Source organism: Cloeon dipterum, chromosome X, assembly GCF_949628265.1.
Source record: "Cloeon dipterum chromosome X, ieCloDipt1.1, whole genome shotgun sequence".
In the NCBI taxonomy this organism is placed as follows: Eukaryota; Metazoa; Arthropoda; class Insecta; order Ephemeroptera; family Baetidae; genus Cloeon; species Cloeon dipterum.
In genome coordinates, this window is record NC_088790.1 from 9,935,603 (window position 1) to 9,952,981 (window position 17,379).

Genomic DNA, 17,379 nt, shown 5'->3' on the forward strand with positions numbered 1-17,379 from the left:
AGGTCAAAATTGTTTTATAACAGACGCTTAGTAATGCTAGAATTGTTGTGTATTTACTGTTTCTAATAATTACTGGCTTAAATATTTTTGCAAAGTAAAGTACAAATTTTCTAAATACTTTAATGTTCTAATATTTTGACTGAATTTTAACGCAGCTATCTCTTAAAGCAAGTTTTAATACTATAATTAAAACTCATTATGTCCTAGTCAAACTTTCGTGTTTTATTTTAAAAGCAATATAAAAGAGAGATTGCAATTTTTTGCCGTCAGCATGTTTCTCAAATGTATTTATAAAAACACAAATAATCAATCACTGATTGTGAACTCCAACCATGGCGTGGCATTTCGGGCATTTGTGCTCCGTCATTTTGAATCCGTCAAGACAGAATGGGATGCAGCAGCAGGGCCAGCAGCTGAATTCATTATTTGGCGTAAATAAATTTACAAAAAGTTTGCGGTCTCACCCAATCACAGCAAGTACTATGCAGGCTATCGTGGCATTTTGGTTTGACGTTTGGGTCGTTATGGTTAACACGTCCTCTTTGCAGTTTGGACAAGTGAGGAGCATCGGACTTGGACCAACTGGTGGCGCGCAAACAACCACCATCGGCTGTACCACGGGGGGTGGTGGTGGTACTGATTCAGGCTGACTCATGGTAATGCGGTACCTGCGAAAATTTTTCTCAAACTGGATTTGTTTTAATTTGAAACAGGAAAACCATTCAAAACTAGCCTACAGGATAGTGAGATTGCATACAAAAAGTAACAAGGAAATTTTTCTCAAAAACTTAAAAGAATCGTTGAATGCGTGGAGAGATAAATATTAAAAATATTTTTTTTATCAAAGTGGTGCCGATAAAAAATAGGATACAGGAAGAGCGATCAAAAAGAGCAAACAAAGTTCCCAACCAAACCCACTTCTTTCCTATGGAATATTTTTGCTTGAATCATTTCAGCAACTTGAAAAACAGGATATTTAATTAACTCCAAGAAATCCACGCAGATTTTTTTATAATATACATCTTCCAATTCAGAATTAGATGCAGTGATTTAAATAAAGAAAATTTCCCGCCTTTTTAAAGTAGTTGTTTAGGGTTATTATGAAAAAAGAAGTAAAAATGAAGATTTAAAGTTCAAAATGGATTGGTGTTTTAATATATTTTTAGTAACAACCCAGGTGGACCAGATGACCTTTTGTTTCAATATTCTTTGAGCAAAAAAGCTTCGTTGCTAGCTTTACTTAGAGTAACATGGTGGATTACCAGGAGAAAGAAAAACTATTTACTAATAAAGACGCAAAACATAATCCACTGTTGAAGCATACAAATATGCAGACAAGTTATCAATCAAAATGGTTTCTGATGAAGTCTTGAGTTGTAATTGAAATGAATATATTTTTATTGTCTTATGTTTTAAAAGCTTAAAATAGTAATTAAAGCAATTTGTACACGAACCTTTCTGGCGGAGTAGCTGTTGGCTATAAAAAAGAGGTAATGAAATAGATTATAGCAAAAGAATTTATACAATTCACGCTCTGCGGTGAGGTCAGATCCGATATAGGCGTTGTGTTATTTTGCAGGAATCAAAATGACTGGATTGACTCGTCAAATATCCGCCAGTGAACTAACCACAACATAAATTAGTTGATAAAGCCGATAAACAAAGATCCATTTTTCTTAAAAGGGGCATTTCAAATGGCTTAAAAGGGGAATAGAGATTTTTATATTTGAGATTGTTATAATAAATTTTATCTTTAATGACTATACACCTCAAATATAGAATGATGGTATTTTATGGTAAAACTCTTATCTTTCTGTACGAACAGGCTGTGTCAAAAATTAAAATGACGAACTAGGATTTAGAATATAATATGCTCAAGGAAAAGATATTTATACTTTAAAAGCATACAAAATTAATAGAGAGCATCAGTCCAAAAAGCATATTGTGTATATCATCTTATCTATATCTACTTGAATTTATTATTTGCTGAAAGAGATCTATAGTGGTGCAATTTTATACAATGCTTTAAACGAGTTTTTCTTCGGCTTGAGCCACGATATGATCAATTTGTCGCTGCTTTGAAAGAATTTCTTTACCTCAAGAAATTTTACGATTCTGGTGAATGCTTTGCATTTGAAACATAGTTTTGATTTTCGTGTGTGCATTGCAATTGGTGGGGGGGGGGAAGTGTAACATATCTGATGTATGACCTCTCCAAAAGTCAATAAAGATGTATAATGAATAATTAATCCATTGAACCAAGGAAAATCCATTCAACTTCTCCTTTGCGATCCGGCGATTTGTACCTTAAAGTTGATGATGATGTTTTTTTTAAATGCCTCGACAAGCAGCCTTGAAGGTCTCCAATGAATATTTTTGTACTTTTTTACTGAAGATCTGATCTTTTTAATATATGTTTCACTTACAGCGTTTTTAAGTAACTAATAAAATAATTTATCCCTTTATCAATTTTTTATTTTTAAATCTTTGCATCGGACAGTCAGTTTGTCTTCATGACTCTGAAACGTTCATGAGATCTGTAAAATTACAGGTGTTTAAACGATGCCTTGTAAATGATGTCGTCGCAAGTTCTGGTATGGCAGGCAACCTGCTTGGAAGAACAGCACGGCGGCGCAGTATCCTCTTCGGTGTACGGCGCACGTCAGTTATTTAATTTTTCTCAATAATTAGAAAATAATCAGTAACAACTGAAATTTGTCGTTTAGTAATAAGAAAATAAAACAATTATATTAATATGATAATTAAAGAACGTGTATTTAATTAAAAATACGATAACTACGATCTTTTCTAGCAAGGGTTGATAGCTTGGTTTTTAATGCGTCTTCTGGCCTCTTGAAGAACTTGGCAAAATCAATCACTTATTGTAGATTCCAACCATGGCTTGGCATCTCGGGCACTTGTGTTCGACCTTTTTGAACGAGTCAAGGAAGTACGGGATGCAACAACAAAGCCAGCAACTAAATCGTAATATATTAAAATAAATATCAACAAAACGAATAAAAATGTAAGAAAGCCATACGAACCCAAACGCGGTGAGCACACCACAAGCTATGTGTGCCTTCGTATTCGCTTTTTTGTCAATCACAGTTGACACAGACTCTCTGCAGTTTGGACAAATGACCTGCACAGGTTCTGGACCAACTTGAGGCCCGACGACAATCATCTGTACTGGAGCAGACTGATTCATAGGGACTGAAAATGAAAGTCATTACTCTAGACCTATGTTATTGAGAGGGGACATAATAAAATTCTCTGAAAAGTTAAAACTTCTTGTAGTATATTAGTTCATTTTTTATTATCTGTGGGTGACATCAGTTGTTAAATATTCCTTAGAAAGAGAGATAAAATTCCTTACTTTTTTAGCTTCTTTTATTACATTTAAACTGAAAGCAAACACAACAGTATAGATGAGCTTGAGTTGGACGTCGTGAAGGAAAACGATAGCAAAAATGATCTCAGATACACCGCAACCTAAATCTTTTTCAAACGTCACATGAGTGTAAGCATTTGAATGGAAAAAAATAATTTGGTATAGATAAATAAATAAAAACAGGTCTTTGGCCTCGATAAATAAATTATCTATACAAATTTAGATTAGTTAAGAAATCATTTGTAGAATTCTCTATGCAAATTGTATAGTTATTCTAAACCTCTGTTAAGTCGAGTATATTGGCGTACACCACACAAATTTATGTGACTCACTACAAACGTTTTGAATTTCTTAAACAGTCGTATAATTCAATGATAGAAATGATTTATGCTGCAAAATGAGTCAGATAACAAATTCGCTATAAAGCACAATATTGGGGGTAATATGCGATTTAATTTCAGTTTAGTTTTTCTCATACCCATGGGAGTGGGTTGTTGTTGATGACCGGTGTGGCCAGCATTGAAACCTGGTGGTGCATACGACATAATACTGCCACTAATGCTGGAATAAACAGCACGAATCAAAATTCAGAAAAAGAGAGGACACAAGATAATAAAATAATTAATCAAAGCAAGAGCAGGCACAATCCATTTTAATTAAAACAATTAATTATATATTTTAAACATTTTACAGAGTAAAACATCTTACAGAGTAAAATGTCTTACAATGAACGAAAATAATGGAAAATTGAAGTAAAATCGTGAGATTCCCTCGAACAAACCTCTTTGATGAGAATGAAGATGGCAGAAGCGAAAAAAGTCACAATTCGATTCGGCACTCGTGGAGACGTTTGGTGCGTAGGAGGCTTTGCAAGCTACAAAGTGACTGAACTGACTTACAAGTCAACTTGGCTTAGCACCGGCGGCTGATTCATTATCATTCTGACGCGTGAGACATAAATTTTTCTGGTGTTGGTGCTGGCTGGATGCCACAGAAACTTAAAAGTTGGTGAAAGGCAATAAACGCTATATGTGGTGACGCTCATTGATGTCATTCTGATAACTTGGTTTTGATGGAAGAAGATAATGCACAGAATTACTAGGAAAGTGCAATAAATTTCTTACTTTATATATATTTGTAAGGTAATTTATGAGCAGGCTGTCATCATAATGCACACATAGGCACCTTCCAAAAGGCGTGGTTGTGTGCACAAAAGTGCAAAAAAGAGATAAAACAAAACTCTGAAAGAATATAAAATTTTTACACAATTGTTTGCCTTGCAAACAGCACATTTAACATCATCCTGTCTTGGATTTCTCCTTGAAGAAATGGTCGATTTGGGAAAACTTAAAATAAATGAATTAAAAAAGAAATTTCAGGCTTCCGTGCCTTGCGAATTTTTTGTGGGAGTTGGATTGCGGGGGGGGGGGGGGGCGAATGGCGGAGTTTTACGAAGTTTAAGATTGCCACCCCTTTAAACCTTATTTTGGCGCTTTAAAAACAAGATATTTGTATTTTTTGCACCTTTCAATGCACAACGAAGTTAAGTATATTTAACGCCTTTAAACTACTTAAGCGTACCATTAGTTGTGAAGACGAGTCAAACAGTATGCAGTATTTTTGTGATTGTATAAGAACTTAATTTTAATTGATATACTATGTTTATTACGACGACCTCTGAACGAAAAAAACTGAAAAAAAACATTTTTCACCCAATCTCAGCTTCTTAAGTATCAGATTTACAAAAACTGCACACCGTTTGACTCGTCATAGCGTCACCTAGATTGCTGAAGCAGTCTAAAGGTGTCAAATCTTTCAAAATAGGAAAACGCATTTTTCGCACGTTAAAAGCAAACGACGCGACTAATTAAATGTTTTAACACTCAAAATTGTCCCCTTTCTCTCACCCCTAGAATGCAAGGCTTTTATACCTCTACCTCGCGAGAAACTATAGGGTCGACTTGAGAAAAACAATGTGCTGGGAGTCCATGATAGTTTTATTTATACACAACAACAAATGTTCACATCTCGATCGTCACACATACAAAACAAATTTTCACTCACAACCAACCCCCAACATATAATGTGTATGACTCAACAGAATGCCAAACAGTCCAAAACGAATTGCGTCGATTTTTTTTTACGAATTCTGTTTGAACCAACCGACGCTCGCGTTCCTCACACAGTTCAATTCGCACGTCAGCAGAACCGATTTTTGGATAATAGCTTGTTTTCTTGCTCAAGTGTGCACCTTCCAAGACAAAAGGCGCTGCGAAAGAATTGATCATGGACACGTAACACCCATTAATGCGCAGAGATCAGAGCAAATAATCATTTCCATTCGCTCCTCGATCGCAGATCAAGTTCGGCCATCCGTAGAAAATACCATTTTTAGTGAGATAGATAGAGTGAGAGAGAGCGAGAGAACAAACTTCGGGTCGGATTCGCATTTCCTTGAGCCGTGTTAGAGAGGATACAACATGTAAAAGCACCTTTGAAAGAAACTCAACTCTCAGACAAGTTTGTTGGCAAATGGGAATTTTCAAAGGTATTTAGTGCTAATAATATGCATTAGTTCATTTTCTCAAGCAATGAGATGGTTTTCATCCTTGGCATCGATTACAAAATATTTTCTGTGTCCGTGACAATTTTTTTGTGCCAATTAAAAAGATTTTGTTCAACCTTTAATATATTATACCCGCATTAATGGCAATACAGAGCGCACACCTGTATTTAGTTACTTTCAACATTATTTTCACAAAGGGGTCAATTGAGTATTAGTGAAGACATTTTTGTCGCTTACTTGAATAATAAACCGCGAGAGATAATACTGTCAACCTTGACAATTTGATGCGCATGAATTGAGCACAAATTTAGAAGAGGATAATAGTAAACACACTTTTCGTTTTGCGTCGCATAATTTTCATCATTAACTATTGTTGTATTTAACACCACACATAATTTTATAATTCTCGTAGTATTGTACTTGTATTTTTGTGCATTTTTCATATTACATCTTTGCCACGTATGCTTATTCACAAGAAAGATCACTGCGTTGATGTTTTCAGTGTCGTCATTTTAAATCCCATGCACTATATTTTTTACTTTGACTTTTAGGCCATATCTGTGTTTGAAGTTTAGTTTTAATATGACCTCTACTGATTCAATGTCTCCATTTACACTGGCCACCACAATTGAAATGATCACAACAAAGCTCAGCACAAAAAAGATGCCTCTAGAACGATAATATAATGTGTATACAATATACGCTTTAGGAATAAACTCAGAAAAATGAATGTCTCTCCTAATGTACATGTAAAGATAAAGTCTTTTGTGGATCAATAAAATCAAATACAGATCACAAGAGCGTGGAAATAAAATTTAGGCTTAAATGCATCGATGAATCACAAGGAAAGCTGAATTATTCATAAACTATTAATGACGTGTATCAGGCCATGCACATTTCCATGATAGTATAATGGACTACGTTATACATGATTCATTTTTTCTCTCAATATTTTCGCATAATCATATTATGTATCATGACACAGCACATTTATTTCTTCTTTTCCCCTCTGCGCAAACTTTTGAATACTTTAAGCTGCAGTAATTTTTCTCTTACTTCCTGTCGTCGGCCAAAGATTTCTCTGTATCACACAATCGCGGAACTAAGAAGTCATAGTCCTTTCTTTATATTTAAAATGTGGCATCAACAATGAACGTGTTTCAGTGTTTCCCCTTAGCAGCAGCAAAATCTCACAATTTCTTGGACCTAAACCTCGTTTTCCGTATTACACTCAGGACTCTTTTTAAATATTCATGTAACATTTGGTGAAGAGGTGAATTCTTGTCTTTACGCAACTAAAATCCTCATTTCAGCCAAAATCAGACGCAGTTGGGGCTCACAACAAACCCGGCCACACTGACAGTGTGCAGAAATCTTAATTTTTCCAGTCTAGTCTTAAAAGATTTTCGCGAAGATTCTAGATTTTGTTCAAAGAATAATTGAATAGTAAAGAGTAAAGAAAGATTTTGTATCTGTTTCGTGTAGAACTAGTGGATTGAAAAATCTGGGAAGCTAACTTACTCCAGAAAAATACCGGCTTTTCTGCAGTAACGAGGGCATCAATTCCAACTATGTCTTGAAGCCAAAGAAACAAATTGCGAATCAAGTGAACAAAGGAATCGCTGCTTTAGCACACGGAATACTGAATAATTTCAATTATGTACATCATATCACCAACATGACGCATTCTTAAAGCTACTACTGTAGAGTTTGGAACAAAAGCCAACTAGCTGACCAAAGCTGCACCTCAGCCAGCCATCGATGGTCGGCCGAGGCGGCTCTTGTTAGTATTGACTCGCAGTGGCCACCAGCCAACCAGCCGATTGCGCCGAGCACCGCAGGTGGCACCAAGCACAAGCTTACATCGAACGATATGGTCCCTGCATCTTCAGAAACTGTAACAATTATCAACAGATATGTTGAAACTCAAGTGAAATTTGAATAATTACATCAACATAACCAAATAATTATTATTTATCGCCCAACGCCTACGAATTCTATTAATTGATTTTAAAACAGATTTAGTAGGACTGTCAAAGACAATAGCATGTTTTATTTCAAAACTCTTTCAAGTCATCAACATTAAAGGTATATTTTAAGGGCGTGGGCAGCTTTCCTCGACATTTATTATAAGGCTGCTATCAACTGAAATGTTAATTTTACAATGAAAAATGTAAGACTAAAATGCACAGCAGCAGCAAAAATCTTCTAATGAAACAGAGGCGCAATCAGTTGATATTTTCAGACACAATTTTCATTAAAAGCCAGAGTGCAAATCTAACAGTAGCAAGTATAAAATTTTCAGACCTGTATAACAAGTGAGGGGCCGCCAGCCACAATCTCAGTCGGAATTTGAGTGAGAGGGCAATTCTCGATGCTCATGATCTGCAGGTTTGTGCACAAAGCCAGCTCAAAAGGCAGGTTGTGCAGGTTGGGGTTGTCGTTTATGTAGAGAGACTCAAGGTTTTCCAGTGTGCCAATCTCTTCTGGCAGGAAAGCCAGGCAGTTCTCGCCCACACTGAGGTAAGTCAGATTTGTCAGGTGACTGCAAATGAAAGGCTTATTAAATCCCAATCATATTTTTTAAATTTTAATGGATAAAAAGTAAATCAAGATGAGCTCATCAAAATTAAACCTATATTGATATAATTTACGTTTGTTATTCAAAGTTAGTAAAATGGAAGAATATAATAGTTTTCATAAAATGTATATTTTTTCAATTCAAGAAGCAATGGGATTCTCCACGTATTAAATGATTTTCAGAGAAGAGAATATTGAGCATTAATTACTAAACTAGATTGAGGAATCAAATTTAAATATAAAATTTAAACAATCCCGTGAAAGCATTACAATGATTATCATCCACACTTAAAATTTCAATAGACGGGTAACGCTTTTGTTGAACCTGACAAGTAAATTTCAGAATCTTCCTAAAAGTAGCTCAATTTACCCAATGGCACGTGGAAGGCTTTGCAGTTGATTTGATTGAACCACTAGTTTTTGCAGATCGCGCAAGAAACCAATCTCGTTAGGCAGGGTTTCCAGTTTGTTCTCCTCCAAGTCCAAAACCCGCAACTTCCGCAGATTACCAATGCTTGAAGGAATGCGCTGGAAGTGAACAATTTAGCATCAGGTTGAAAAATTAAAGAATTTTATCTCACCTTCAGCAAGTTGTTTGATAAAATGAGGACTTCTAAGCTCTGAAGACATTGTATATCGTCAGGGATCTTACTTAACTGATTAGTACCTAAATTGAGCTCAACCATGCTTAACCACGTGCCAATGTCTGCAAAAATAATGAGAAATCATTTTAGCTATCTGAATTCAATTTGGTTTATTCCTCCAAAGTCATTAATAACAATAATATAAATTTTTAAATCATGCAAGTAACATTAAGGAGAAAAAGTAAAGTTAACGAGCAACCGGCGGGAACTCATAAAATCGTTTAATTTGAGAATCTAAGAGGTTTTTACCTAATGGCAAAGCGGTCAACTGATTCTCTTTCATGTTCAGTTTGGCTAGATTTTTTGCTCTTGAAAAAATAGCATATGGGATCTTGTCTATAGTGTTGTGCTCAAGGTTGATAGAATGCACGTTGATGAACTGAGCCGGCCCGCCTGCCGGGTAGGAGTTGAACGAGTTCCTCGAGAGGGTGATGCTGGTCAGGTTGTTCAGGCTGGACAGCAGGCCCTCTGGCAGGTGGGAAATGGCGTTGCCCTCCACATTGAACTCGTCCATCATGGTGCAGTTGCTCAGTGACTTAGGAATTGCGGTGAGACGGTTGTACCTTAAATGTTACCACCACTCAATGTTAGATTTTTTCGTGAAATATTGGAAAACTTGGTTTCTACCGGCAAAAGTGTATAATGGCAAAATGCGTAATATTTTTAGTATTTTTAACAGAGTTTGCGCAATAATCTATCTGGGTTTTTTCACAGCAGACTTTTTCCAGAAATAAAACCAGCAAGTAGTAATGTCTCGTTTTTTTCCAATCAACAAAGTATTTTATGGGTAATTATTTCCAAAATCCAAAACTATCTATCGAAATCACCACAGTTAAGTTTGTAGTGTAACGAATCTTTACAAGTTATTGCGCTTGAGATCACTAGATTTTTTTCTAATTCCAGACATGAAAATTATTCGTTCTGTTAGAGAAAACTTTTCTTTAAATTGGAAACTACAAGCTGAAAGTTAATAACGTCTCAAACACAGCAGAATAGGACAACAATTATTTAAAAAAAAGAATAACATTTGAAACTTTTTGCTCATTATCTGCGCTTTTTATAATAGCACTTTGGATTCCTAAACAGAACAATTACCACTCTGATTCTATTTTTACTGAGAATTGACTTTCAATCTGTTATCTGTTAAATGTTGAATGACATACCTTAAACCAAGTCTGGTAAGGGCTTTGAGGTTTCCGATCGAGTCAGGAATGTCGAGCAATTCGTTGTGTTGGAGATCAAGTGTCAGCAATTGGACGCAGTTGCCGATCTCAGTGGGCAAATGCTCCAGATGGTTGTGTGACACATCAAAAGTCACAAGGTTCACCAATCGCCCGATGCCAGCTGGCAATTCTTTGATTTTATTCTCACGGAGACTGAGCATCGTCAAATGCTACGGACACAAAGCAAATTAGACAGGTCAACATTGGAATTTCTCAATTTTATTACCTTTAAATTCCGAATTTCATCACCAACAAATTTGACTCTATTGAAGCGTAGGAATAGAGTAGTCAGGGATGTCAGACTGTAGACGACATCAGGAATCTACAACATTGTAACGTGAATTTTGATTCAATGACATAATTATATTCCCTGCACCTACCTCACTTAGTTTGTTGTGTCTGAGATCAAGCACACGGAGAAACTTAAGATTAACCAGAGTTTCGGGCAGGGAGGTGAGAGAGTTTTCACTCAAGGCCAGCGTTTGCAGGTTTACCAGACAGCCGATTTCCAAAGGCAGTGTCGACAGTTTGTTTCCATACAGGTAGAACTCGGTCAGGTGAGTGAGATCGCGGACGCTGTTCGGAAGATGAGTTATCTAAAAATGAAAAGGCGCTTGAGATTTTTTCTAAAGATTTGGGCTCAAAGAACATACACTTGACTTGCTCAAATCAAGTCTCCTAGAGCCCTCTTCTCGGCACTTGATAAACTCCTTGGCCACATCCTTGAAGGAACAAAAGGTTATTAAAGAAATCATATATGAATTACCACTTGTGTACCAAATCAGCCTGGATGGGTTTGTTTTTCTTTACAGTTGGCTTTGGTTTGTTTGACTCAGGGTGTTTCACAGTCACAACTTTTGGTCGCGTGCCTTCGGAAGTGCCACCCAAAGAAGCAGAGGAGAGCTTTTTTTCCTAAAAACAAAAAAGATCAGGCTTTATTAAAAAAATCTTATACCATTTGCGATTTTCAATATTTAGGGAAATGTGGTTGAATTTGGTCAAACAAAGTGTACTGATTTTGTCAGTGACTTGAAAAACATTCAAATAATATTCCTGCTTTGATAAAGATATGACGGTTAGCGCTGAGAATTTCCTAAGTTTTGTTAAAACATGGCGACAAACGACATACCAATGCAGCGCCCATGTCATCAACCGACTGATCCATTCACAAGTTTGCAAGGAACTAAGCTAAAAGCAAGGTGTGCTCGATATTCTGGGTATGGTTTCTTTGAAAAAGTTATTCTCTTATTTCCTTTTTTGGAATTTCCTTTTCCTTTAATTTCATAAAATTCTACACGTCTGATGTAAAAATATCACTTTTAAATTCGGAATTTATTTGCAGCGTAAACATTAACTTAATAATTTCAAGAACTTGAATACTAGCTCAATTTTTGGAGACCGAAAACAATTTTTTTATAATTCTAGCTTACACACGATTTTATATTTTTACAGACATTTATTTAATTTGAACCGTTTTATGTTTGTAATATTAGGTAACAAAATTGAAGAGCAACAAACAAAACAAGATAAACACTATGAAATGAATAAGAAAAGATACAAGCTTTTTGCGAAGCTTTTACATAAAAAATCGCCAAAATTTTTAATATGTAAATCGATCATCTCGTCTCGTCAAGGAGAAAATGCAATTATTGTACAAAAATTGCCCATTTTTCCAAAATTAACCTGATAATTCTCATAAGACCTCTTACTAAGGTTTGGCTCTGAGCTCACTTATTGTGCTGAAAAGAAAATTTTCATCAGTCATATTCCTCTAATATCATAAAAGTCTACACGTCTGATGTAAAAAATTACTTTTAAATTCGGAAGGTATTGTTGCACGCATATTTTGCGTTTAATAAACCATTAATAATAAATTCGGAAGGTATGCGGGGTTTCATTGTCCCCACTTAAAAGGTATTCAGGGTTTCACGGAACCAGCAAGATAGGAAAATGAATGTTTCATTTCATTTTTCAGTAATTTACCAACCGGAATCAGCTGGAAAATGACAGTTTTGCTGCGGATCTCCCTGCATTAATTATTCGAATTAATTTTCAGTTTTAGGAGTACAATTTTGGACAAATTTATCTTTGCATCTGGAGTTTAATTTTCCTTTTAATGTAACAAGGAATTGTTAATTTGTAGAATGAAAAAGGTATCTAAAAATTGCTACCAGTCTAGTAATAATGACTTCCATATAAAGTGGTTTTATTGAAAGAGAAAGAGGGCTGCGTGTATTCATCCTCCTTTTGATCCTAGCATGTAGGTATTTCTACACTTCTATTAATTCGTTTGCGCCGGGTTAAATTTAAAGAATTTCTATCAAAGATAATAGCAACGAAAAAATTGCAAAGAGGAAACAATCATTCATGGGGCACAAAAATATTCAGGACCAACTCACCTTAAGGTGGTCTTTGTTGACCACAGGCGACGAGCTCTGCTGGAGCTCAGCCACGACGGCCGCCTCAGGCATTTCGAAACTGGGGAGAAGGACCCCGGGGGCTGGGCCTGGAGGCTCGGTGTTGTCCGGCGAGCCTGAGCTGGGACTGCCCCTCTGAGGGTGGGCCGAGGAGCCCCCTATGTCGCTGTTGGGGCCCAGTGCAAGGTTGTTGAACGAGGCAAAGGTGAGCGAGTTGGTGGTGGTGGTTGCCGCCGCCGCCGGGTCGCCGCCCTTGTAGTCTGCGAGTCGTTCTGCGGCCGCCGTGCTGCTCTCGGTGCTATGCGACTTGGTCACCACCCTTTTCATGGTACGGCTCCATAGGGTGCCCAACGAGCTAGCTGTCCTAGCTGCGGAAAACAACACAAAATCCAAAATTATTTTTCTGGCTTTTGGAAGTTCAAATTGAATAGCATATTGCAACATTTTTTATTTTATTTATCCAGCAGAAAATATAAAAATCAAAGAAATTATTCGACAAAAGTGTCTGATTGTGAGTCATAACCTTGCGAATTTAAATCAAATATGTTTTTCACAATAATTTACAATTTTAAATAATTGAAACAATATATATTTTTAAATATGCCTTTCTACTCTAATAATTCTAGATGAAATCAAAAAGCAATTTTTAGTTTGGTGATCATGTTGGCTTATTTACTTGGACTAGGACCAGGGATTGGGGCCCAGGAAGATAACTACTGTGCGTGGTTATATTTACGAGTTCTACACCAACAAGATCAAATTTCGGAGTTATAGGCGTAATTAGAATAAAAGTAAATCTGAAGAGTTGTGCTAATTATTGCAGACATCTGTAAAGGCACTCATTCTTAGTTGTAGAATAGAAAACGTTATTTTTTTAAGAAGACTTCCATGTGGGGTATAGCCATCACGTTAATCTTAACTTCTAGCAAAAATATAAAAAAACAAAGGTTCAAATTTGGGATGAACGGTTAAGTTTTAACTTTGAAATTTTGATAGGAGGTGCTCTTTCATTTTTACAAAAATTTTAAAATTAAAACTTTAAAATAAGAAAATTTGTGTTTAATTAGTGATTTTTTTTAAATTTAAAAAAAGTAGATTCATCTTATTCAACTGTTTCTGCAATTTTTAAGTCCAATTAATAAATTTGGCACAATTGTTTCGATACTTTTCTTTTGAAAGAAGTTGGAAAAGTGCAACAATCATTGGCATCAATCCAAAAATTACCGAAATAATGATTTCGTAATATATTACATATAGTGATTCTCTTGTTTTTTTTTTGTTTGTAACAATAAAACCTCATACAAGCTAGAATAATTATAAAAAAAAACATTTCTCCAAAAATTGAGCTAGAGTGCAGGTTCTTAATATTATTAAATTAATGTTTACGCTGCAAATAAAATCCGAGAAAATTGGTTTGAAATTTTAAGTGCTTTTCAATTTTCGAGCGTTGCCTATTGTATGCGAATATATATTTTTATTTGTTTTGCCTCACAAAAATCCAAACAGATGACAGACGAGGAATTAAATTCCGTTACCCAGCCACTTGTCGATTGAAATTTAAGGAGCAAATCCTGTTAGATGTAACTCTAAATGAAAAAAAATCATTGAGTGAATTTAATTTTATTATAAAAAAATTGATTTTACAATGTCTACTCCCATAGGTGAACAACAAGGAATAAAAGAGTAACAAATTATAAAAAAAAATAATGGAAAAATGAAATCTCACATTTTCGTAACTCTTACTGAACACAAAATTTTATAATAATAATAATTGTTAACTGAAATACTGTCTCAAATGTATACCTCATTTTATGAACAAATTAATCAAAGAAAATCGTCAAAGTCTCAACAAAATTAATCGCGCATGTTTTTGTCCAATGCCCACCAAAAAATCTAAATTCTCTTTCATTCTAAGAACGACTGTTTATTTTCAAACGTCTCTGCACGTGAAATCAGTAAAACAGAAAATAGTACCACACTTGACTTTTCAATTTTAAGCAATTGATCAATCTATGAGACGCCAGTGAGCCGCGATTTATTTTTTTTCATTTCAGGAAAAAGTCAGTCAATATCATTTGTGTTCATCTGAGCACCATTATATGTATGTATGTAGTAGTTGTTGTTGATTAAATTACGTTAAGCGAGTAGGACAGTGAGCACCACTCCATTCAAACTGCAGCTCGTTTGGCAGGTTTGCCCAAGAGGCGAACCACAAGGAAGCAGCGAATTGCGACCGGAAATCAGCCAGGATGGGGCTCCCAATGCACAACCCTTTAAACGGGCGACTTCCGTCAACCCGTTGGAAAACACTCTCGCTCGGCCTGGTGACCCTGGCCGAGCCTTATCGAGAAGCAAAAGGGTTGGCCTATGACGCCTTCAGGACTTTTAGGGGCCGCGTTTGGCTGCCGAGCAGCCCGCAAAGGGCGGTTCGGCGCCCAACTGGCCGAGCAAAATGTCAGCCGTGCCATTGTCGGTCGTGTTTCGGGCGCCGACTCACCTCCGCCGATGAGAGATCAGGGTGTGCGGGCGCTACAGGCGTGTCCGCTGCAGCATAACACCTGCCAAAGGGCTCGTCGCAGCTGCTTTCGGCGCGTCGATCGGCTCCTGAGACGAAAATCAGCAGGTCGAGCGACACACGCACAAATACATCTGTACGTAGTACGTACACAGCGATTGAGACACGACCCGCGCTGCTGCTTGCCTTCTCGCCTGTGTCGTGTCGCTGCACTCGCTCTCCGTGCCCTCCGTCGTGTGTCACGGCGCGGAGTGAGGGGAGGCAGAGCGAGCAGCGAAGAGAGGGGCTGCCTTCCGTCGCTGCGGGGCGCGGGGCGCAGGGCGGGCAGGAGTGGAGTACCGGCGGACGGAACGCGTAAACCCAGGGCTACGAGAAGGAAGAGCCGTGTCCAGCACCCTCCTAGCTCTATCCCTACAACTGCCTTGCCTGCTGGGCTGCAACAATCACTCGCAGGGGGTGCGACTGCGCCGCCATGTTGCCCAGTTTTGGCGGGGTTGGATGGATTTTTAGTTAAAGTTAAAATTTAATAAATTATTTTGAACTATTCATCACAATATTTTAAGATCTGATTAATTTTTTACAGCACATAATTTGAGCTAAATACAAAACTTGGGAAATTCCTGATCTATTTAAAAACCACAAAATTTTGTAAAAAAAGTAAAACTTAACGTTTTTTCAAATATTATTAATATTTTGCTGGCATCATTGGCACCTAAGTTAACAATAATATGTTAGTTTTTTGCCCACGACCTTAACTTGAGCGGGTAGAAAGAAGTTTTACATCAATCAAACAAGCACGATTTTAAAATATTTAAACGTCCTAAAAATCGTCCAAATCGTCTAAAACCATCTCTTGTAAAGTCTGTTAAAAGCGCCCTTAAAGGCGAAAAATATTGTTGTCAAAGATTCCAAAATCGCACCTGTACATATTCCGGATTCATGGAATCAAATTTATTTTGAATTGAATTGAATTCGTCATACACAAAAAGTTCTGTCGCTTTTAAATTAATTAATAAGCTATTTTTAACATCATTGGTTCTGGCGGGTTCCGGAAAGAGAAAAAGTTAAATTTAATGTTGAGATTTAACTACATTAGCCTTTTATAGTTTTTAATTTCAATTAAATTTTCTCCTACTTTTGATAGCGTATTTTTCCAGTTTTGTTTGATTGTTTTTCGGGAGCAGGTGTTTAAAACAACGAGTAAGACCGTAAATTTTATGCTTTACGTCATGATGGTTTCCGTGATTTAATGGATTTTTACCCGCTTGAGCTTGGATATTTGGAGAAAGATTATAGGATCAAAAAATCTCAAATTCGATTCGTTTTCGTCGAAAGAGATCAAAAAATCAGCTCGTTAAATCATTTGTATTTGATCTTAAAGTCCCTTTCAAAAGGCAAAAAATACGTAAAAGAACTGTCACGCCCTAAAATGTAATATTAAATGGCATGACGTGAAATTCAACAACAACAAAAAAAGTATAGTATGAGTATCTTTTTTAATTGAAACAAAAAAATGGTTAAAAGCCCCCTAAAACCACCTAAATTGAGCCTTGATACCATCTAAAAAGTTGTTTTTGTTTTAAAAACTATCTAAATAAATTACCAACCCTATATAATTATTAATTTAATTAGGGCACTAATAATAAAAAATAGAAATACAGAGAAAAGAGCATAAATAAATTTGTGGAATCTTCCCTTTGAATTTGAAACGGGACCTCAGTTCTAATATTTTTGCCAAATACTCATTTCGTATAGAAAACGGACGAGGAAAACAGCGCTCAGCAACCCGACCCCCGCGCCTCTTTGCCGAGCAGATGTGCAGTTTTTCTCCCCCTGGCTTCTGATACGTGCATCCAGACTGGATGACCCACTTTCAGCAAACATTGTAACCTACTTTCGATGCGCACCCCATCTGCACACACACAGCACACGAATCGGTACAAATTTCAGGCACAACCCAATGTCAAGAGGGGAAGAGCGAGCGAGTCATCTCGCTGCGTGACGAAACATGCACCCTCGTCTCTGCTGCGGGGATGTCGGCGC

The 17,379-nt window shown here is 36.6% G+C and overlaps 1 protein-coding gene across 1 annotated transcript; it reads right to left on the bottom strand.

The window, feature by feature from the left end:
- Positions 1-5,370: 5,370 nt before the first annotated feature.
- On the bottom strand, positions 5,371-15,578 carry Sur-8. The gene is made up of 13 exons (XM_065493236.1): positions 15,488-15,578; positions 15,319-15,425; positions 12,804-13,189; positions 11,182-11,316; positions 11,058-11,126; positions 10,785-11,000; positions 10,631-10,726; positions 10,345-10,574; positions 9,431-9,744; positions 9,119-9,243; positions 8,908-9,065; positions 8,265-8,502; positions 5,371-7,852 (listed from the first exon to the last, which is right to left on the bottom strand). Exons 3-13 carry the CDS (start codon positions 13,146-13,148, stop codon positions 7,817-7,819), a joined length of 1,962 nt encoding a protein of 653 aa, XP_065349308.1. The 5' UTR covers positions 13,149-13,189; positions 15,319-15,425; positions 15,488-15,578; the 3' UTR covers positions 5,371-7,816.
- Positions 15,579-17,379: the final 1,801 nt, after the last annotated feature.

Excerpts from the sequence above, each read along its gene's own strand:
- Sur-8 (XM_065493236.1), bottom strand. The coding sequence starts at position 13,148 with ATGAAAAGGGTGGTGACCAAGTCGCATAGCACCGAGAGCAGCACGGCG. Across the intron at positions 10,575-10,630 it reads ATGAAATTCGGAATTTAAAG|CATTTGACGATGCTCAGTCT; the intron begins GTAATAAAATTG and ends TTGTGTCCGTAG. Across the intron at positions 9,066-9,118 it reads TATCAAACAACTTGCTGAAG|CGCATTCCTTCAAGCATTGG; the intron begins GTGAGATAAAAT and ends GTTCACTTCCAG.